This window comes from Gobio gobio (genome assembly GCF_949357685.1).
Source record: "Gobio gobio genome assembly, chromosome: 24".
Lineage (NCBI taxonomy): Eukaryota > Metazoa > Chordata > Actinopteri > Cypriniformes > Gobionidae > Gobio > Gobio gobio.
In genome coordinates, this window is record NC_137120.1 from 13,161,725 (window position 1) to 13,185,201 (window position 23,477).

The following is a 23,477-nucleotide window of genomic DNA, read 5'->3' on the forward strand; positions in this document are numbered from 1 at the left end:
AGAAATAAAAGGCATTTTTTTCAATACTGATGTTTGTCCTCTGGCTGAATGCCCTGCTTCAAGAGGCGTGTCTACTGTGAGACTTCAGTAAAAACGCCCACTGTTGTGATTGGCTGACATCTTTGCATTTTAAATGAGCGGAGGGGGCGTGGTTTAACGAGGTCTACGAGGCACGAGCAGGCACGAGCTGCTGCCAGAGAGACGGATGGACCTGAGTTCACTTCACATCAGTTCTGTCAGTCTCAGTTCAGTGCTGTTGTAGTTACAGCATATACTTCAGGTTATCAGTCTATTTCTAGTCGGAGGGACTGTCACTCATGTCAGAAAGTTAGTAACTTTAGTAAATTATGGATCAGCGCTGACTGGAGACGCGAACCGTTTAGAACGATTCAGTCCGATTTGGTGAACTGATTCGGTTCACTAAAAAGAACCGGTTCAAAAGAATGATTCGTTCGCGAACCGGACATCACGGAGACGGAGCGATTGCTAACAAAGTTATTTATAGTAACTACTGAGTTGTGAGAGCGCTGTCTGTCAGCGCGAGTTTATTGTGTTTGTATCTGAGAGTTCTGAATAAACACGAGTTCCAGTCACACCGAGTCCGTCTTCATCATTATTACCAACTTTGTAACACATGCAAAGTACCATTACAGCTGTCGAGACGAACGAGTTACGAGTAAGTGTTGATAATAGCATTATTTTTAGACATGTTCCTATCATATGAAAAGCGTCAGTGACGCGCATTGAGTACACAGCGCAAACAAAGACACAACAGCAGTAATCGAATGTAATCCAGTTTATTGTGGGGATAGCTGGCTAGCCTAGCCGGATACGCTCACGCTTACCCCCCCGTCTGCTTTATCTCGCGCCGCGTAAGGCGCCTCCGCTGTGGGCCAGATGCAGTACTGGGGGTCGGGGATTTTGAAGGCCGACCGGTCAGCCCGAGCTTCGGCGTGCGTGAGGTTTATCTCTAAAGATGTGGCTCTCTATGTTGAGCAGAAACGACTGTATGCACATTTTAGACCAGATAGACGCGACGAGGACGTACAAAAACACTGACTCACAAGATAGAAAACACCGTTCTGTCGAGAGAGAAAGAAGCCGCAGTGTGTGCACGAATAATAAATAATTAGCTATACATAAGAAATCACTGATCACAGATCAGAAGGAACTGAAAAAAGACTTCTGTTTTCATTTGTACATCCAAACACTGAGAAACTGCCAGCGTTCACTCGTTCACAACCCATGATCTCTCGAGCGTTTGCATGGGCGTGCCAGATTCTCTGGGCGGGGGAAAGGGAGGTAACCGTTCCTGCTTGGACGTCAAACCAGGAGACTTCAGGATTGGCTCGTCTGGCCTGTCATTTTTTCAAAGGCAGAGAAAGACAGCCAGAACTCGGGTTTACACCGATCAACATTTCTATCCACTTGGGGACAATATTCAGGCTAGGGGAACTCATATTAATGTTGAAAAACCTCATAAAATGAAAATTTCATGCCATGGGACCTTTAATGCCTGCAATCTTTCAGTCAGTTCGACTGCACAAAACTTCAAACTAATAGGCTAAATACGTCATAAATGCAATAAACAATTGAAGTTTAGGCATAGACATTGAAACTATTTACCTTTTCTTGAAATAATCCATTAAACCTGCTGAGGTACAAGGAGGAGTGTGAACAAAAATTCCCAGTTCCACGAGCGTGTCCGGAAAACTCATGAATATTCATGTGAGCTCCGCCCATAATTGAAACAGCAAATCTCAGAAATCGAGAATTCGACGTTGCAAATGAATGGAAAAGAAGGCGGGGTCTCGAGCGCAACACGTTGAAAAAGCAACGGTAAAAGATGATAATTTAGCGCAACGTGTTTTCCAATACTGTGTAAACTTAAGCTTTTTAAAGCTAGTTAAATCAAGCTTTTTACAGAACAATTGTTAAAAACCAAAACAAATAAAACCCCATAGATAATTACTTTGTGGTAATGCCAATTTTGTTTCGCATAGGCTATTCATGAACACGATCGAGTATGTCGAGTCATAAATCCACAAAAACTATGCATGAATGCTTGCTTTGGTGTTGCCACCCCTCATAGACTTCAAGCCACCCTATAAATAACTTTCTATCCAGTTAAGGTTAGTTAGATCCATCGAAAGACTTCTGTGGAGTCATAGTGAAACAGAAAGTGTTCAAGAATTAACAGAAATCATACACTTACCGCACATTAGCAATAAAAACAAAAACGGCTTTGAAGTGCTCTTCATACTGTTGTAGATTCCAGCAAACTCTGATTTCGGTGGATATTATCCTCGGTGTGCTATAAACCACACCCACCCGACTGACAGCGACGACTGATAACAAAACACACTAAACAGAGAGCGTTTTTATACGACTGTGACTGGCTAATGAAGTAACTGATGATTTATATGCAACGAGAGAAGAAGCTTTAAGTTTCCATACAGAAAGTTCTGTCACTGTCAAAGAGCAGGAGCCAGGGAGGGTCGTCGTCTTCCTCTTCTTTAGGTTTTATGGCGGACGGCGAAACAACTCCAGGTGGATACCGCCACCTATTGTGATGGAGTGTGAATTTAATGAACTTTATTCTATTTTTTATCCCACTGATTCTAATAAATACACATTTATCTGTTTTCCTGCTTTTGGACCATCATTTAGTATTTTACTTATTGTGAATTCCTGACATCACACATGCTCCAGCCCCCACGTCCGCGGTACAAAAATACAATTAGAACTTTTTTTTTTAAAATACTTTGTAATACACATCTTTATATTAACTGGCTTTCTATTAATGACAGCCGTCTGCGGTCTCCCAGCAGCTTACTTATTGTCAGTTTTGTGTTAATTTACAGCAAAACAAAAGATAACATCTGCTTTCATGTCCGAAAACATTATTTTTGTCTTACATTTCTAAACTCAGACAAGCTCAATACCGACTTGTTATCCGTCAGTTTATTTTGGTGAATTTAAATGTGTGCAAAGGATTGTGGGTGAATTGAATTGAGATGGCCTTCAGCGACTTTTGATGACGTATTTGCATAGTTTCTATAGTTTGTACAAAACTTACAATCTCCTGGCGAGATGCGGGAATGAATTCAGCACGCTACTCTCATAGTGCATTATGGGTATTCTCTAGCCACTGAGCGTGCATCGGTTGTACACTCACTATTACGATGCATTGTGGGATTGAATGAGTGCACTCAATAACGTCCACTATAGTTTCGGACACGACTAGAAATGGCTGTTCCCCTCAAATAGTGCCCTAATTAAGGGTATAGGGGCGATTTCAGACACAGCCATAGTCTTCTTCTTCTTCTTCTTCTGTTGTTGTTTAAATGCAAACCAACTATTATTTCGGGTCATCACATCACTGTAGCTTTGCGCCGCCATCTATACAACCGACGGTCTCAGTAATGCCTGCAATATGTTGTGCAGTTGGCTGCAACAACAGTCGAAAGAGGAACCCCGAACTGGTATTTTATTCAATACCAAAAGAAAAGGATAGAAGAAAGAAGTGGTTAGCTGTCATTTTAAGAGATCATTTTCAGCCCCTCTGTGATGCGTTCGTGGCACCACATTTCAACTGTAGCATAATGAGGGTCCCTACATGAAAACCGAAGCATTGAGAACTTTGTAAGTGTACAGAAAGTTTATTAAAAAGATAGCTAGATTATAAAGACTGTGTCCGATTTTGTCTTCATGTATGCTACAATCTATATAATATATCTTTTTAATAAACTGTCGGTACACTTACAAAGTTCTCAATGCTTCAGTTTGCATTTTGGAGCCCTTATTATGCTACCGTTGAAGTGTTGTACTATTTTGAGCCTTTTTAGTGGTATAAAATAGTGATTTACCAAATGCCCGAAAGCTAGCGTTAGCAGCTAATCTCCGGTTTGCATGAAAACATGTCCCAGAGAACGGTCGACTCGGTACACATATTTTATTAACCCCTAGGTTCATTTGGCATCAGAATTGTCCCGTGGCTAACAGCTGGCAAGCTACCAGCTGTTAGCCACTTACGTTAGCTAGCTAACAACTCACTACCTAGTCAGAGCAAACTACCACCAAAATCATACATTTAATTTTTTTTAATAATACCTACATTTCCCATGATTAAATATAAATCATTGGGGGCCAGGTGCCGCACTTTCACATCTTTCACCCATCCAGCCACAGCATATTGATATGCAGCATCGGTACTCTTGAAAGCCTTCAAGCGATCCCCACTGTCTGGGGAGGGGTTATGTACAAGACTGTAGCATACATATAAATATAAATATTTCATGGAAGGCCAATTGGGGCCAAGTCTGGGGCAGATAATAATGGACAAAAGAAAACTGGGGGTAACAAATAAGGATCTGAGCCTAAAATAGAAATTTTCTTGTAGAGTGTATCTGTCTCTCGCTTTCTCATTCAAATGGGCAGTTTAGGCGGCCATCCCGGGCGAGATCGGTCGTAAATATGGCGGCGTTCTATTTAGTAGTGACGTAGGTACTGCCACCTACTGGAATGGAGTATGGAGTACAACTTGGTTGAAGATCCCAAAAAATGATAATAAATATAGCTGTGAGCAGCAATTATTGGGGATCAAGTGTTTAAGGCGATCATATAAGAGTGAGATGACATCTCTCCAGTCCTGTATCATTCAAAATCTAAATAATTCCTCATTAATTCTATCATTTGTTCCTTCTCCTAACATTTCCTTACGTGAATAATTGCTTACACCCCTTTCCTTTAGTGACTGAACTAACTTTAAATATGTCACAATTCACTTCACGGGGCACTCCAACCCGGACTGTCATTTCATCAAAGAATACATTACCCATAATCCTTTGCCCGGACTCATCTTCACTCATTGTTTGCACCTGTGTCTCATCACCTCATTACCCCAGCCTATAAAAACCATGTTCACTCTATCATTCACTGCAAAGTCTTGTTTGTTGTATTACTGCATTTCTGAGTGTTTTCCCTGATTTCATGTCTCTGGTTTTGGATTTCTTGCCTGTTCCGTGGATTACCCGTTTGCCTGTCTCTCCTGTCTTGTTTGCCTAATTGGACTGATTACTAGGGATGGCTGACGCGAAACTGACATTTCAGGGCTTTGCCGAGATCCTGAGGCGCAGATGTTTTGAAACACTGCTCCGAACTGTGATTCGAAACACCAATGTCACGTGACAATGGCTAAATGAAGCTTCAAGTGTTTCGTGGCGCCTGCCGAAACTGCGTTTGATTGAAAGGGGCGGGAACAAACCACACAGTCACACATCTGTATGAACCTAATTCACCACAGTTTAAAAGTGAAGTTAATCCGTCTTCACCTTGTGGGTTTTTGTGAGAGGAGAGAGATTTTGTGATAGCAGTATTTTCCCTCATTTGTATGTAAGTTACTTGCTAAAAAAAATTGTGTGTGTTAGTTAGTTAGTTAGTTAGTTAGTTAGTTAGTTAGTTAGTTAGTTAGTTAGTTAGTTAGTTAGTTAGTTAGTTAGTTAGTTAGTTGTGGGCATAGATTAATTTTTTTAATCTAGATTAAAATGGCTCATTTGAATTCTGCCGAAGGCATTCAGAATATGTGTGCTCGTAAGTGATCGTTTGTCTTTTTGTAGTTTGAATAATAAATAACTTCTGTCCCTTTAAGACCTGACGCACGCATGGATCCCACTGTTCATGTGAGCTGGTTACGACTGTTTACATTAAAAATCACGAAGATGGGCATTGAGACATTTTTGAGTGTATTTGACCATTAATAAGCTGGAAAAAGGAGCTCATTTTTGCACTTGTATGTCAGAGGCAGCTTTATTACGGTATGTGTATGTGCGCTTCAGATGCAACCGCGAAATCTGCGGGAATTAGTAGAATTAACGTTATGTGCAACCGAGAAATTCAGACCGGTCACACCCATACTAGCACGCTGTCGCAAGGAAAAATCCAGCAGAACACCGGTTCGACATGTTCAGAAGGTTAACCGGACTGAATGAGAGGAGGTGGGTGTGTCAACTCGCTGTCGGTCGGAGAGGAGAGGAGAGCGCAGCTGATATCGATACTGTAGAAAATGAATATTGTATCGTTTCAGATATTTCAGTATCGATACATAGCGAAATATGGATATTTTGGACAACACACTGAAAAAAATTATTATGGTCCGATTAAATTAAGCGTAATTAATTTGTGCTCGTTTTAATAATTTAAATTTAGTTTTTTTATTTTAATAAAAAAAAAATTATTTGGTTCTATGGGAATTGCATGTGTTTTTGTTTAAATTGAGATAAAATAAATTGATTGCAACCACTTACGATAAAAAAATGGAGTAAATTCAACGAATAATTTTTTTCAGTGCACTAGTAGGCATACACACAGGGTCGAAGACTCGTTCTCTCGCCCCCTACAGTGCAATTCGGCTAGGTATACATCTGCGCTAAAATGTCAAGGTGAAAGTCATCATAGCTTGCGTAGTATAGACCCAGCTCCCAACCCAACTTTGAGAATAGATTAACGGCGATATTTTTTTTATCGCCCGATAAGAGTCTCACGTTAACGCTGATAACGGCCCACCACTAATATATATATAAAAAGTCGGCTAAGTCCTTCAACAGCAGAGCAAATATTTTTAATAAAACTTATGTAACAAATGTGACACATTGTGGCTTTATTTATTTTTATAAATTTTATCAATCATTAATCATTTTTCATGACCAAAAAAACCTTATTCACAATGAGCAGGCTACAGGTTAAAAAACCAAGATCATGTAGTTGTCAGACAGATGTTAACTTTTTTCTTTTTTCTACATGGATCTTCAAGGTTATTCCAGATCAACACATGCAAGTGACCACTAGGTGTTGCCGTAGAGACGGGTGTCAATTGATTCGAATCTTCGAAACAATATGACACATTTGCTTAAACTGTTTCAGTGCTTCACGAAGCTAGGGATGGCTGACGCGAAACTGACGTTTCGGCGCTTTGCCGAGATCCCGAAGCGCAGATGTTCCGAACTGTGATTCGAAACACCCATGTCACGTGACTATGGCTAAATGAAGCTTCGAAGTGTTTCATCAGGTGGCGCTGTCGAAACTGCGTTGATTAAAGGGTGCGGGAACAAACCACAAATTCACACATCTGTAGAAACCTAATTCACCACAGTTTAAAAGTGAAGTAAATCCATCTTCACCTTGTGGGTTTTGGTGAGAGGAGAGATATTTTGTGATAGCAGTGATTTTGTGATATAAGTGAGATTTATAGTGCGCTTTGGTTAGTTAGGCTATAGGCCTATTTAGGCTAGATTTAAATTAGATATATTAACTGATAGGCTATAGACAGTGACGGATAGGATAGATATAGTGACACATTCACAAGTTAGAGATGTAGTTTTATATAGATTCATAGGTGATAGATAGATATATTAATAGAATAGATCAAAATGGAGGCTCCACATAGTGTAAGAGATGCCGTACATTTTTTTATTGCTGAACAAATAATCATTTACAAACAGCATGGCAATAACAGAACATTTTTGTATTACAAAATACAGATCAGGTGCTTGAAAGTACAGTAGAAAAATATATCTGGCAAATCATAATACAAGAAACAAAAAACATTAAAGGGGCTAGGGTTTTGCTTGATGATCATATTCTTCTATAATGGAAAAAAGACTGATTGCATTTTCATAACTTTGAGGGCTTTTGTATAAGAGTTAAACTCATGAAATTAATAAAATCTTGGTTTCACCTTTAAGAACTTGCATTTGTGTAGGCTATATATACATTTTTCCCAGCATGAGGATGTTGCTAATCAGAAAGTTATCTTTGTTATTGTCCATTACAAGAGATGCCGTACATCTGTGGTGTGGGAGCATTTCCATTTGGAAACACCAAATAAAGTGAGATGTGTGTATTGTGATAGGCAGCTAGTCTTGATGCACCATTTGAGGAGCACTCATCCTGGCATTTTGGAGGGTGCAGAGGACAACAAGTGTCCCATGTGAGAGGATTTTTTCAAAGGCTGGAGAAATGATATGTAAAAAAGAAGTCAGTTAACTCCTTCAACAGCAGAGCAAATAATATTTTTGAATAAAAATGTTATGTAACAAATGTGACAATTCATCTAGTTAATTTTTCAAGGTATTTCAGAGCAACACATGCAAGTGACCACTAGATGTCGCCGTAGATACAGGTGTCGGATTGATTCGAAGCTTCGAAACAATAGAGCACATTTGCTTCAACTGTTTCAGTGCTTCACGAAGATGAGTCCGGGCAAAGGATTATGGATAATGTAGTCTTTGATGAAATGACAGTCCGGGTTGGAGTTCTCTCTGGTGGTGAGTGATCACGGGCACTCACACTGGTGAATTGTGACAAAATCGTTCTCTATTGTATGCTGTACATTCTTGTATGATTTACACCATTTCTGGTCCACATTTATCACAATTACCATTTTCATGTTTCCCAGTTTTATACAAACTTTGAGTTAGTGTTTTATGCCATATAAATATCTCTTGTCATTATCACATCCCTTTCCTGTTGCTGTGTACTATTACATTTCAGATGCCTTCCTCTTTCATTGTCCCATTTCCTCTGTCAGCTCTTTTTCACTTCAGTTCCAACCCTCCCCTTAATTTCCGCTTTCCTCATCTGTACCCTGATGTTCATATCAGGATCCTTGAACGACTCATTTGCCAGTTTATCAGCATCCTCATACCCCTTTAATCCGACATGGGCTGGAGCCCACAAGAAAAAACTAACCCTTATGCCTATTAGTGCTTTAATGCTATATAATTTCTATAATGTTTCACATAAAAAATCTGGTCTTGCTAAGGATGGTCCGTCCACTTGCTAAATTTTCCACAGACAGAACTTTCATCTTTGGGTGAACTATCCCTTTAAGTTTGTATAACTTGAACAAAAGAATATGTCAGGTCTGAGTTTTTGTGTTGTATGTGTAGTTTGTGCTAGGTCAACTTCACATCATCTAAAGATATCAGGGGATGCATGGCATAAAGGGGAACTCATACCAATCTTAAAATATCTAACTTGAGAAACAATAGTCTGCAGTATATGTCTAAATATGTCCAGGTGAGAAGGCGTACAGACTCTGAAAGGAGGAGCACAGAAGTGTTTATTCTTTAGAACAGACTGACATCTCTCATCTTTAGCTCATCTGAAGTTAGAATTTAAGTCTTTTGTTATTTGAAACTGTTCTGATGTTCAAACTGCTGAAGAAAATGATTCACCCGGTTTCCTTCTATTTGTGCTTGTGGGGTTTAGTTGGTAAGTTACAAGTGTTTTATGGTGCACAGAGTACTATTTAAATCAGTGAGAAGATTTCACACGTGCTGTTAATGTCATAAATGTGATTCACAACTCAAGCAAAATAAATCTTTACCTTTATACTTGTATGAAAATGTGAACTTATTTCAATAATGCATTCAAATTTGTGTCAAAGGTTTGCATTATTTAAAAACAAAATAAAATTAGTTTTGAAGCAATAATTTCTGTTTGTTCTGCAGGTGTTTTTGCTGATGCAGATGAAGTGAAGTCAGTGATCGATGGCGAATCCGTCATTTTAAACCCTGGTGTTACAGAAATACAGATAGATGATCAGATACGGTGGAGTTTTGGATATAAAGACATTCTCATTGCTCAAATCAATAGACAGAACAATAAGACCACGTTTTATGATGGTAGTGCTGATGGGAGGTTCAGAGACAGACTGAAGCTGGATCATCAGACCGGATCTCTGACCATCACAAACACCAGAACCACAGACTCTGGACTTTACCAAGTCAAAACCACCAGATCAGAGACTCCACTCAAAATGGTCAATCTTATCGTCTGTGGTGAGTATACCAGTTGGCTTAATCGATATCTATTCACTTTTTAACACGTAAAACAAGGTCATCATTAGTCTGATTATGAAATAAGTGTTTTTGTGATGACAGAATTATTTTGCATTGTGCTGTGGTTGCGGACAAATCACATTGAGGAGTGAAGTCTCTCCTTAAATTCACTGTCATGGATTGCGGAAATAATCTGTAAAATCCAACGGTGATTCTAACTAACATTTTTTAGTTAACTTTACTTAATGTCTTATCTTAATTGTAAAAAAATATCTGTACTATTCACATACTATTCCTTGTTTGCTCAGAAAACCCAAGTTAAGATTAATTGATTGGTTTGAGTGCCATTTTGTCAAGCAAAAAAACAAAAACAAACGATAAGATCACCATTATGGTAATCAGTGTTCCCTTTAGTTGGGCTTTGGAACATTCATATTATTATAACTCTTTTCCTATTGATGCAGCGTTGCAACAAGAAATCACAGAGAAAGAAATCGCATTTTAAACGTCGACCTAGCTTCTGACTATTATGATATCAGGTCACCTTTTCAAATTAACACTCTAAAAAAAAGCTGCTATGGCACTAAAAGTGGCACCATATCTTAACATGTTCTGTATATGTGCTATATAGCACCTCAGTCAAAGAACTGGTGAAGAACCGCTGAAAAAACGCTGAATAAACGCTGAAGCACCAAGATTGGTGCTATTAGATTAGATTAGATTAGATTCAACTTTATTGTCATTACACAAGTACAAGTACAAGGCAACGAAATGCAGTTTAGGTCTAACCAGAAGTGCAATAGCAGCAAGTGCAGGATATACAACGTTTGCATAAGTGCAGGACATGGATATGTACTGAGTATATATAAATATGTCTATAAATAGAGAGATGGTTATTACTATAAACAGAATTTACAGGTGAATATGTACAGTGAATAATATACAGATGGTTAATACTATAAACAGAATTTACAGGTGGATATGTACTATGAATATAATATAATATACAGATGGCTATTACTATAAACAGAATTTTACAGATAGAGGTATACAATGATATGTTAGGCTAAAATGAGGAATATGGCAGTGGATTAAGGTAGTGCAATAAATTATGGACAGAAGCTATCCGAAAAAAAGTGTAAAAGTGCAGTGGAAGTGATTGCATATTACAGTTAGAAGTACGGTGCAAAATACAAATGTAAACAGTAGGTACTGTAAATAACAGTCGGCAGTGCAAATGAGCATAATCCAGTTACGGTGTGGTAGTGCAAAATGAATAAGTAAACAGTTGTTACTGTAATAAAGAGTCGGTAGTGCAAATAACAAAGTGAAGGTGGATGTGAGGTAGGAGAGTTATCAGTATATGAGGGGAGTGGATCAGCGGGGGTTTGAGTTCAGTAAAGAGACAGCTCTGGGGAAAAAACTGTTCTTTAGTCTGCTGGTCCTGGTCCGGTGGATCCTGAAACGCCTGCCGGAGGGCAGGAGAGAAAACAGTCTGTGGGCTGGGTGAGAGGAGTCCTTGAGGATGCTGCGAGCTCGATGCAGGCAGCGTTTCCTCTGGATGTGCTCGATGGCAGGCAGTGGAGTCCCTGTGATGCGCTGGGCAGTTTTCACCACCCGCTGCAGTGCCTTGCGCTCCGCAACAGAGCAGCTCCCATACCACACTGCCACACAGTTGGTCAGGATGCTTTCTATTGCGCAGCGATAGAAGTTCACCAGGATAGCCGAGGAGAGCTGATTCTTCCTCAGTGTCCTCAGGAAGAAGAGGCGCTGGTGAGCCTTCTTGACCAGGCTGGAGGTGTTGGTCGTCCACGACATGTCCGCCGAGATGTGGATCCCCAGGAACTTGAAACTGGAGACACGTTCAACAGCCATTCCATTGATGTGGATGGTGTCGTGTGTGCCTCTTGACTCCTTCCTGAAGTCCACGATGAGCTCCTTCGTTTTGGTGGTGTTGAGGAGCAGGTTATTATCAGCGCACCATGTGGCCAGGTGCTGGATCTCCTCCCTGTAGGCAGTCTCATCGTTGTTGCTGATGAGACCAATCACTGTTGTGTCGTCCGCAAACTTGACGATAGAATTAGATCCATACACAGGCTTGCAGTCGGCGGTGAAGAGGGAGTAGAGAAACGGACTTAGCACACAGCCCTGTGGTACACCAGTGTTGAGTGTGATGGATGTGGAGCAGGTGGATCCTGAACGAACATTCTGGGGTCTGTCAGTTAGGAAGTCCAAAATCCAGTTGCACATTGAGGTATTGATGCCCAGGTCTCCAAGTTTGGCTATTAACTTGGTTGGGATGGCAGTGTTGAATGCTGAGCTGAAGTCAACAAACAGCATGTGTGCGTAAGTGTTCTTATTGTCCAGGTGAGTGAGCACAGAGTGCAGTGCCATGGAAACGGCATCCTCTGTGCTCCTATTGCTGCGGTAGGCAAACTGGTGTGAGTCCAATGTGGATGGTAGAGAGTCTTTTAGGTGTTCCAGGACCAGCCGCTCAAAGCACTTCATGACGATGGGTGTGAGTGCTACAGGGCGGTAGTCATTAGGGCACCTCGGGTTAGAGTGTTTTGGCACTGGCACAATGGACGTGCGTTTAAAGCATGAAGGTACAGCTGCTTGGGCAAGAGACAGGTTGAAAATGTCTGTAAAAACCTCAGCGAGCTGCTCCGCACATGCCCTGAGAACACGACCAGGGATGTTGTCTGGTCCAGCAGCCTTGTGCGCGCTGATCCGGCTCAGTGACTTGCAGACATCTGTGGAGGAGAGTGTGATTGGTGGGTCAGCTGAGGGTTTGAGCTTGGTGGCAGTTTCTCTGTTGTCTCTTTCAAAACGAGCGTAAAAGTGATTTAGCTCGTTCAGGAAGTTGACATCAGTGGCTGTGGGGGTGGAGTGGGTGGGTTTGTAGTCACTGATGGCCTGGATGCCCTGCCACATGCGTCGAGGGTCAGAGTTGGAAAAGTGACCCTCTATCTTTAGCTTGTAGCAGTGCTTGGCCTTTTTGATGCCCCTCTTCAGGTTTGCTCTGGATGCGCTGTAGGCTTGTGCATCTCCTGATCTGAAGGCAGTATTGCGTGACTTCAGCAGGAGTCGCACTTCCCTGTTCATCCATGGCTTCTGATTTGGGTATGTGGTGATCTGTTTCTGGGTTGTAACACTGTCAATGGTGGTATTGATATGATCCAATACAGAGGAGGTGTAGGAGTCAATGTCCGTGTGAGCGCCACTGGTGGCTTGAGAAGCAAACACACTCCAGTCTGTGTGTAGAAACCTTTCCTGGAGTGTGGAATCAACCCCCGCAGGCCACACCTTGATGGTTTTCATTGATGGCTTCACACGGTTGATGAGGGGTGAATATTTGGGGATGAGGAACAAAGAGATGTGGTCTGACTGTCCCAGGTGGGGGAGGGGTGTCGCAACGTAAGCTCCCGCCATGTTTGTGTACACGTGGTCTAAGGTTTTGTTTCCTCTGGTGTGGCAGGAAACATGCTGGTGAAACTTGGGTAGCACTGACTTTAAGTTTGAATGATTAAAGTCACCTGCAACAATAAAAGCAGCTTCCGGGTGATCAGTCTGTTGTTTACTGATGGCTGCATGAAGTTCTTTCATAGCAAGCTTGGCATCAGCATCCGGGGGAATATAGGCTGCTGTGATAATGGTGGAAGTGAACTCTCGCGGCAGATAAAACGGTCTACATTTAACCATGAGAAACTCCAGGTTAGCTGAACAGTGACTCCCAACAATAACAGAGTTTGTGCACCAGGCTTTGTTAATGTAAATGCACAATCCACCACCTCTGGTCTTACCGGAGCCATCTAATGTTCTATCCGCCCGGAGCATGTGGCATCCCGCTAGCTCAATAGCGGTGTCCGGTATTCCGCCGTTTAGCCAGGTTTCCGTGAAGATTAGGACGTTACAGTTCAAAAGTTTCTTGCTGTGTGTGATGCTGAGTCGAATCTCCTCCATTTTGTTCACTAGCGACCGTACATTGGCAAGGAAAATACTGGGTAAAGAGAGCCGATGTGGGGTAAGCCTTAGCTTTAGCCTTAGCTTAGCTCTCAGACCACCGCGTATTCCCCGCCTTTGTTTACGATCTCGGCGCCGCCTGCGAGCACTTCCGCCCGGCCGGGCAGAGTGCATAGCCTCGGTGTTCTAGCGATCTCAGGAAGGAGTCGAAGATTGTCCATAAAACTGTCGGAAATTCGCAAACCAATATCCAAAATCTCACCACGGGTGTACGATGTTAAGGCACAACTATTCTGAACGAACAGACCCGAGATGAGCAGGAAAAATACCGCAAAATTGCAGAATCTGGAGAGACCCAGAGCCTCGCGAACTACTCGCGCCGCCATCTTGGGATAACAAAGATGCACTTAAATGCACTATACAGCACTTAAAGAGGTTCCCCTATGATTACGAGCCAAGAACCACTTTTAATGCCATATAGCACCTTTTTTTTAGAGTGTATGTAATATTTCCCTTTATGACGTATAATGATCGTTTACAATTTTATTGCTAACACTAACGTCACCTGTGAAACTTTTAATTGGGTTGATATAATCCCATTTGTAACAATATCTTGCAGCTGATCATGCTTGAGTCGCACACAGACTTCAACATTCAGCAAAACACAACAATGGTAACAACAATGGTAGCTATACTAAGTCCAGAGTAAATCTAAAGTAAAAGATCAAGTACTCTTTACAGTTCTTTTTTAGTTACTAGAACTCTTGTGTAAGTGAACTATACTAACTAAGCATTTGTTAGCACAATATACTATTGCACTTTATTTCACTTGTTGTTTTAAGGCAATCGGTAAGTCTAACTAATTAGATTGTACAGTGTAGTAAAACTGTTCACAACTTTCTCTTCATCACCTATTTATGAAAATAGAAATACTCTTTTGTGAACAAGAAGTGAGCAGTCCAAGCATTGGACACCAAGGTTACATCTGAGCGTCCAAAAGTTTAGAAATTCTCCACTTTTATGCAATTTATTTGTGGAAAACACTCGACAGCAGTGATATAGCAGTGATGACGTGAGGTATGACATTTGTGCTTGAGTTTCTGCTGTTTTTAGTGCGTATATCATATTGTTTATAAATTGGACGCATTGCAGTTGTTAAATGCTAAATTTGGTTGTAATTAATGGAGCCCCTTAACTTAGAACATGGTGACGGAAAAAATACGAGATGGAACGAAAAGTTATATGTCAATGCTTTTGTCAATTATTATATACATTTTTCGGAGGAACGCAAAAGTTTTGTGAGGGAGTGCACATTTTTTCTTGGTGGAATGCAAAACATTTGCGAGAGAATGCAAAGGCATTGAAATCATCAATCATCCTCAATAGTCTGCAATTAGTTCATTTCATCTATACAGCAACTCAGTGATTGTCCAGCTCAGTTCAGATCTCATCAGTGTCAGTACAGTCAGATCAATAATATTGTTGAATAATAAGTGTCCCCAACTAAGCAAGCCGACAATGGCAAGGAACGCTAACTTCATCAGGTGACAGAATGGAGCAAAAAACCTTGGGATAAACCAGGCTTAGTTCTCCAGGCCAGTTCTCCTCTGGCCAATGAACGAATAATGGTGTGATTATGATTCAGGCCACATTACAAGTACTTTTTCACCAAGCATTCAACATATTTCATTCAGATCCTTTTTATAGAAGATTGATTCATCACGCTGGTATGGAGAAGAAGCTGACCAAAGGGTCTGTGCAGAGGACTTGTCTGGTTCTTGTGGTTTCTGTTGAGGATATGTGCCGATAGCTGCGTGTCGACGAGGCCACACAGGGTATTGTCTAGTTCAGGGGTTTTCAAACTGGGGTCTGGGGACCCCCAGGGGTTAACCTAATTTATGCAGCCTAACAATCATTTAACTGATTTGAATGATAGAAATGGATCACGTGTTGTGTGTATGCCAGGTTAAAGAGATGTGTTTTTAGTCTAGATTTAAACTGAAAGAGTGTGTCTGCTTCCCGAACAATGCTAGGAAGACTGTTCCAGAGTTAAGGTGCTAAATAGGAAAAGGATGCAGTTGATTTTGATATTCTAGGTATTATCAACTGACCAGAATTTTGAGATTGCTATTGACGTGATGGAGTATAATGTATTGAGAGCTCACTCACGTACTGGGGAGCTAAACCATTTAGTGCAGGTGTTCTCAACCCTGGTCCTCGAGGGCCACTGTCCTCCAGAGTTTAGCTCCAACCTTGATCAAACTCACCTGCCTGTAGCTTTCTAGTAATCCCGAAGAGCTTAAATAACTGGTTTAGGTGTGCTTGATTAGGGTTGGAGCTAAACTCTGCAGGACAGTGGCCCTCGAAGACCAGGGTTGAGAATGCCTGATTTAGGCCCCATCCACACGAAGCCAGAGCTTTCCCTATCCAATCTTTTTTTCCTCATTTCAAGAAATATCTGCGTACACACGAAAGCACTGAAAACGGCTTAACCCTTAATCGTCCCTTGGGGTCCAGCTGACCCCACTGGACTTTTCCTCCATTTTTTAAAAGTGTTCCCTTCATCTCAGGGCCATGAGACTCGGTGACTTTTCCTAAATAATCTATCTAAACATGCACAAAAAATCTGGGCTTGATTTGGTTGTTCTAAAGGTGTGTAAAAATTTTTTTACCGTTTAAGTCCCTCGGGGTCAGATTGACCCCACATTGAAAATGAATGGGAAAGTGTAAAAAATACATTTTTTTCACTTTTTTTGTCAATTTTTTTTTACTAAATCCAGTATAAATCTGAAAATTTCCACATTTATATCAAGGTCTGGTCCTAGAGCATAAACAGAAAGTAGAACGAACTTTCTGTCTCATACACACACACGCACACACACACACACACACACACACAAACACACACGTGTGTGTGACTGCAACAGAGAGCATTTTTATAGAAACTGGCAAATAAAATCAACAAAACTGGCATAAATCTGAAAGATTTTCATACATAAATGAAGTACTAATACTAGAGCACAAATGCAATATGGAACAAGCATGTTCACTCACACGCACACACACACAAACACAGGTGTCTGGAGCATTTTTTTGGATTTTGGCAATGAATGGGAAAATGTAAAAAATGCTTTTTTTTTCACTTTGTTTGTAAAAAAAAATCAACTAAATCCAGTATAAATCTGAAAATGTCTACATTTATATCAAGATCTGGTCCTAGAGCATAAACACAAAGTGGAACGAACTTTCTGTCTCATACACACACGCACACACACGCACACAAACACACACATGTGTGACTGCAACAGAGAGCATTTTTATAGAAACTGGCAAATAAAATCAACAAAACTGGCATAAATCTGAAAAAATTCCATACATAAATGAAGGACAAATACTAGAGCACAAATGCAACATGGAACAATCATGAGAAAGAGAGGGAAAAGGGCAAATAAAAGAAAGATGAAAGGCAGCTTAACTTTTGCATAACTTCCCTATGGACCTCTATTGGATAATGTGGTCATTGCACTCTCTTTCTCTTTAACTATAATTCCTAAAGTTTTTCCACAAACCTACAGATGGCGGTATTCTATCCCTAACACATAGAGCAATGTCCAAAAACTATTTATATTTATTTAAGATCATCATTCAAGTGATTTTTTCATAAAAAAATTATTTTTAATGAGCCAATTTATGACATAGTTAAGTATTTGTGCAGTAAATAGGTAAAAAAATACCAAATACCCACAAAAACACAGCATAAATGTATAGTTTAGAAGTAAATAAAAAAAATGATATATAGTTTTCCATGTAAAAAAATTATATTTCCTTATGCAATCGCTCTGTAAAAGTTTGGGGTCTATCTGACCCCAAGGGACTCAAACGTAAACCCTACTTGAGGGGCGATTAAGGGTTAAAACAATGTAGTATACATGCCAGACCAGTATGTGGTGCTGTAATTCTGCCACAGAAATACACCAAAAACGGAGAAGAAGCGTTACAGCAGAAGTAAATAAATGTGCTACTTACCAGATTGTGTTTTATTAAAGGGGTGGTAAACCACATTCTTTTGAAGGCTTGACTGTGTTTGTGGGGTGCACTGTAACATGTGTTCATGCTTCGTTAAAAAAAAAATTGCCTTATTTTTCATATATTTGACCTTTATTCTACACTGCTCTGTCCCTCCTTGTAAAACGGTCTGATGCTTTCCGGGTTGTATGAAGCCAGTCCCTCAAAAATACGCAGTGGGCTCTGATTGGTTAGCTGGCCCAGTGTGTTGTGATTCGCTAAACGCCTAGTGCACGTATGTCGGAAATGTCACGCCCCTTCCCTTCACCGGTAGACTTTGCTTTGGTCAGTGTTAGAAACAACGGCGTCAATAAAACCATACCAATCTGAGCCCGAATCAGACCCAGAACATTTGAGTGAAGATGATCGAGCAGAACCTGTTCAGTCCTCAAGAGTAAAGACTGCGGATCTATAATGATCGCTACTGAATGGCACTTTAACTTTTGTATTTTTAGAACGATTATAGCCAAATATCTGTCGCAAGAACTAACCCAAAACGAACACTAAGCACTGGCTTTAACTAGTAAGTTAGCCAAATCACACACAGAACCATGTTTAGCATGCCTGAAGATAAACAATACATAAAAGCTCTAATCAAAGAATCATTTACACTAATGCCAGGTTCGCTGTTGAGATTTAAACGTTAGTGTTTGTAATGTTAGGTGTTCGTCGGATAACGTTAAGTATGAATGAGCATTTAACAGACTGGTTTGCAGAACAGCGCTGTCATCTGTTTACTTCCTTGCTACAACATATTACAGGAAAACACATCGATGAAAAATAAATCAGACTTACAGGTTGTGGCCCGTGAACAGCTTCTGTTTGTAAATCCAGCTTTCAGGACAAGCCGTTGTGCATATCCTGTATTGAACTCGCGAAGTTTGTGGAAGTTTGTGTTGTCCTCCGTGAAATGTGCAGCGCGCGCGTCGTGCATCCAAGCACCGGCAGTGTTTTTTTCACGCAGCTGACGTTGTGCAAATCCGGCATTGAAATCGCGAAGACGGTGGATGTTTAGATGTTTTCCTCTGTTGTGCTGCAGGGAGCCCCTGCGCGCGCCTGATTCCCCGCTGACTCAAACACACGTGCATATAACATGCTGTATGTTAAACGCTCTGCAACGCACCCCCGTCCCACAAGGAAGGCTGAACAGAGCAAGTACCCCAGACCTGCAATCCGGATGAAAATAACAGCGTTTCCTTGGCATCGCGGCAACAACACTCCAGCCTAACTAACTTATACCACAACAGCGCCGCGATACAAAATGGCCTCACCCCCCCTTAGTTAATATTCTCGGAGGAGGGGTTTATGTAAATATTGGGCCTGGTGATGTCAGCAAGCCCTGGAAGAATGTGTGTAGTCGCCTACTGGCCGTTTGCTGTAGTCCTTAGAAACTGATTTCTTTAAAAGCAAATATCTCCCTTTGCTTTAAACTTTGAACGTTGTGACTTTGCAGATGTTGTTTATGCTCAAGCAGCAACATTACACGCTAGCTAAAGTTAGAATAGTGAAATCGTGGTTTACCACCCCTTTAATGCCTACACCTGCCCCAACCCTAAACCTACCCTTACAATAATGCAAATACAGTAATTAAATGACGCAATATTTATGTGCACATGCCCAGAGCCCGTAGTTGTTTCCCTTCTAGTCTTTCCCGCGTGGGACGTGGTGTGATGACATCACTGTTTCACAAAATATACGGATTGGCTGTACACACGAAAACACAAGGGTGTCGTTTTCAGATTCATCCACTCTGGGACCCGGTTTAAAAAAATATCGGTTTCATGCTCCCAAAACACCGGATCTGTGTGGACGAAACGCTGATACGATACAACATTTTAAATATAGCTAAACGCGTCTCTGTGTGGACGGGGATCGTTTTGAGTTGTTTTCATGGATCTCGTGTGTACGCAGATATTTCTTGAAACGAGGAAAAAAAAGATCGGATCAGGAAAGCTCTGGCTTCGTGTGGATGGGGCATCAGTGTTGACAGAACTGGGCTGATATGGTCATATTTTCTGGTTCCAGTAATGGACCAGAGAGCATTACAGCAATCCAGCCTTAAGGTCATGAACTAACTGCTCCACTTTTGTGAAGCATTATGTCGTAATTTAGATATATTTTTTAAATGGAAAAATGTGGTTTTAAAAATGTTTTTTATTTATTTATTTTTTTAATGAAAGGTTGGTATCAAATAATAAAAAAACATTTTACTCTCTTACTGACCTTAAGGGACTCACACTATGTGTTTCCCAAACATGAATCATATTTCTGTTCTCTAACGTTGCTAATTTCTTCTCTCATAAGAAAGCTGTTGTGGTGTTACTGAAGCTGCCATCCGATTGGCTCTCTCTGCTCTGGTGGGCGTGGCCATGGCGGTTGTTCTGGTTTATGACATCAGAACCAGAAGTGTTCCACAGATGAAGATCGTGCGAAACGCAGCAACAAACACTGATCAAACAGATGAAGATGACGTGGAATACTTCCCTGGACCCCTTATACCACAAGAAACCATTTGAGTAAATATAATTTCAAAGATTAATTCTTTTTTTCCCCCCAGAATTAAACTCCAGTCATTTTGCATCCACCTTATTTTGCTACGCAGAAGAAGCTATTTTCAGTGAATTTGTGAGATATCCCATACACTTGCCACTCTAGGTAAACAACTAACCAAATAGCAAAGTGCAGTGTTTGTGCTACTAGCCAATGTGTTTATGAATATAATTCATTAAAATAATGTGATAGATAGCTTACCAGTTTGCAATATCAAGTTCTGTTTGGCACCGGAAGCCTGGCACATTCAAGTAATGGCTCGTTTCCACCGAGCGGAACAGTACGGTACGCAATTATTTCCGTTTCGATTGTTGGAAGTTGTGAATGGTACCAAAATACCGAACCGTATTGTACCACTTTTTTGGTACAGTAGTCTGGTACCTAAAGGGTGGAGCTAAACTCACTGCAGAACGTTGATTGGTTGACAGAGAATCGTCACTTGTGCATGCTACAAGGGGAATAATATACAGTTGAAACACAAACCGTTGCAACGCAATGTCGGCACACAGCAATGTACCATGGTCAATGCAGGAGGTACAGAAAACAAGATCTGCTGGACGTCCTCCATTATTGTTTAATGTGTCGCTTTCTTCTTCACGCGAGAATGACGTCGAACGTTACTTTTCGGCATATGTAGTCTACTAAGTGAGGGTGCTGTTGGCAATCGAAATGCAAACCGGATCAGGGTTTACTGTCCTAATTCAAACTGTACCGCTTGGTGGAAACAAGCCATAAAGGCCTGCACCCGCTCTTATGTTAAAAACAAGGTGGATAGCGCACATTTCAAAATACAAATCAGCCTATAAAGCAGCTTTACAAAGAACGCTGTCTTACAACCCACTGCCATTAATTTGACTATCAATAACAATGTATTAGAATATAAAAGTATATATTGGTATTGCTATCCTCATTTATCATTCACTTATGGCAGCTGATATTCTCCAAATATTTGTTTTGAACCGCCATTAATGATCAGTTTGCCTACATTGATTTGTGTACTTTTTTAGTAGGCCTATAGGTAATATACCACATCATGTATGTTATTATGAATGTTTTTCCCCTCTTTTCTTCTACCATTTTTATGCTGTCTGTCTTTAATATCTCTATGTGTGATGATTTATTGTAAACTGACAGACTATAAAAAGAGTGTAAAGCACATGCGTTTGGCATCTTAAACCAGCCTAAAAGGCCGATTTGTCATGTCTTAAACAGATAAACACCACATGCAAATAAATGGTTAAATTTGAGTAAAGATGTCTGTTGATACAGTGATTCTGCTGAAGCTCCACCTAGTGGTTCTTTTACTGACATTAGGTTTTCTCTCGCTGTGATATTTAGTCAAAAAAATCTTAAGTTGATATACAAGATATATCTGAAATGCAAAAATTGATATATATAGTATATTTCCCATTGCTTTTGTTACTTTATGCATAATAAACATGCTTTCATATAATCTTTAAATTATTTAGCCTCATGCTTGACCTGGGAAAAAAGATCATGTTTGCACACAAACTTCACACACGAGCACCCAACAAGACTAATATACACAATATTTCACTGGCAATAACATTATTAATATTATTATAAAACAAAATAACTTCATATTGCTTCTGGATGTATTCATGTTTATTCATTTAGCAGACACTTTTATCCAGAAAATACTAGAGACACCGGGTTATTCAAAAGAAAACTATAGATGAAGTAAATATCTTTTAAGAGGTGGCATACTTTAAATGCATCATGGGTGTAAAAACACACACTTCTGGGAAGTTTCGATACATCGAGTGTGAAATGTGAAGACGAGAAAAAGACCTAAGCAGCGCAGTCACAAAAATAAATGTGTGAACAATAGTCAGGTCTTCAGTTTATATTCTGATCATTATCGTTTATCACGACTGTTTTAGTGCTTATTTGCATTCAGGCCTGTTGAGCCCCATGAGTTTCTTGACATATTCTGATCTTCAAATGTTTGGCCTGATCAAGTCTCTCATTGTCATTCAGCTGTTAATAACATAAAGCCAAGCATTGTTGTAGTTTACACTCTAAAAAATGCTGGGTTAAAAACCCAAGTTGGGTTGAAAATGGAAAAAACCCAGCAATTGGGTTTTAACCCAGTGAATGGGTTGTTTTAACGCAGCGGTTGGGTTAAATGTTTGCTTAAAACAACCCAATTGCTGGGTTTGTCCATTTTCAACCCAACTTGGGCTGTTTTTAACCCAGCACTTTTTAGAGTGTATAGAGACTACTCTATAAAACACATGCCATATGAGGAGACAAATGAATTCTGATGAATGCATATGACTCTTTTCTGTAATAAATATGACTTTACTTGCCAATTGTATCATATGTGTTTATTGAATGTGTGTGATTAATTTAGACTAAAGATAAAAAGGTACTTATCAGGGCTTTATGACCCATCTACATGTCATTTTAAACTTCAGATTCATTCATTTGAACTCAGTTTAATGGTGTACACTGTACAGTGTCTCTCCTACACTGAAAAAAATGATTTGTTGAATTTACTCAATTTTTTTATCGTAAGTGGTTGCAATCAATTTTTTTTATCTCAATTTAAACAAAAACACATGCAATTCCCATAGAACCAAATCATTTTTAAAAAATTAAAATCAAAAAACTAAAATTTTAATTATTTAAACAAGCACAAATTTATTATGCTTAATTTAATCGGGCCATAATCATTTTTTTCAGTGTAAAGACCCTGCTGGAGCGCCAACTAGTGCCTGAACATGGAAAAACAACAGTGCCAAAGGCCTTACAACTGATAAATTAATAGTTAATTATTCAAAAATTCCAATTCCACAATATTTTCCTAAATGTGTCAGCAAATTAAGACTTCAATTTTTGAGAATTTGAACAGTATATTTCAGTGGCTCATGTATTGTTTTCTCTCTTTTCTTCTGGTTAGTATTGCCTGTTCACTCCTGCTGGTGGATGTTGTAACTTGGAGGCACTTCCCATTTGAAGTCCTTTCAAAAGTATCAATAATCTGCGTGCTTTTAATAAAAAAAAAATATTTGAAAGCTAAATATAAATATT

General features: G+C 40.1%; 2 protein-coding genes across 4 annotated transcripts in view; one reads left to right on the forward strand and one right to left on the reverse strand.

Moving 5' to 3' along the window:
- LOC307120337 (uncharacterized protein) overlaps nucleotides 1-2,527 on the reverse strand; it is a 36,063-nt gene extending 33,536 nt beyond the window's left edge. Inside the window, exons 1-2 of one of the 2 annotated variants that reach the window (XM_079807334.1) lie at nucleotides 2,378-2,490; nucleotides 2,216-2,284 (exon numbers count right to left, since the gene is read on the reverse strand). In XM_079807334.1, coding sequence (XP_079663460.1) covers nucleotides 2,216-2,261 — 46 coding nt within the window. In that variant the 5' untranslated portion in view covers nucleotides 2,262-2,284; nucleotides 2,378-2,490. Of the gene's footprint in view, nucleotides 1-2,215 lie in introns of both variants that reach the window. The other variant, XM_079807335.1, reaches the window with a different exon arrangement.
- Nucleotides 2,528-9,061: 6,534 nt separating this feature from the next.
- On the forward strand, nucleotides 9,062-21,875 carry LOC307120397 (uncharacterized protein). Of its 2 annotated transcripts, XR_013815784.1 has the most exons (4): nucleotides 9,062-9,273; nucleotides 9,513-9,842; nucleotides 20,175-21,247; nucleotides 21,439-21,875. XR_013815784.1 is itself a non-coding variant. In XM_079807422.1 (3 exons), exons 1-3 carry the CDS (start codon nucleotides 9,228-9,230, stop codon nucleotides 20,384-20,386), a joined length of 588 nt encoding a protein of 195 aa, XP_079663548.1. In that variant the 5' UTR covers nucleotides 9,216-9,227; the 3' UTR covers nucleotides 20,387-21,872. The 2 variants fall into 2 exon arrangements, 1 of the variants encoding a protein (XP_079663548.1); XM_079807422.1 differs by having other exon boundaries at nucleotides 9,216-9,273; nucleotides 20,175-21,872.
- Nucleotides 21,876-23,477: the final 1,602 nt, after the last annotated feature.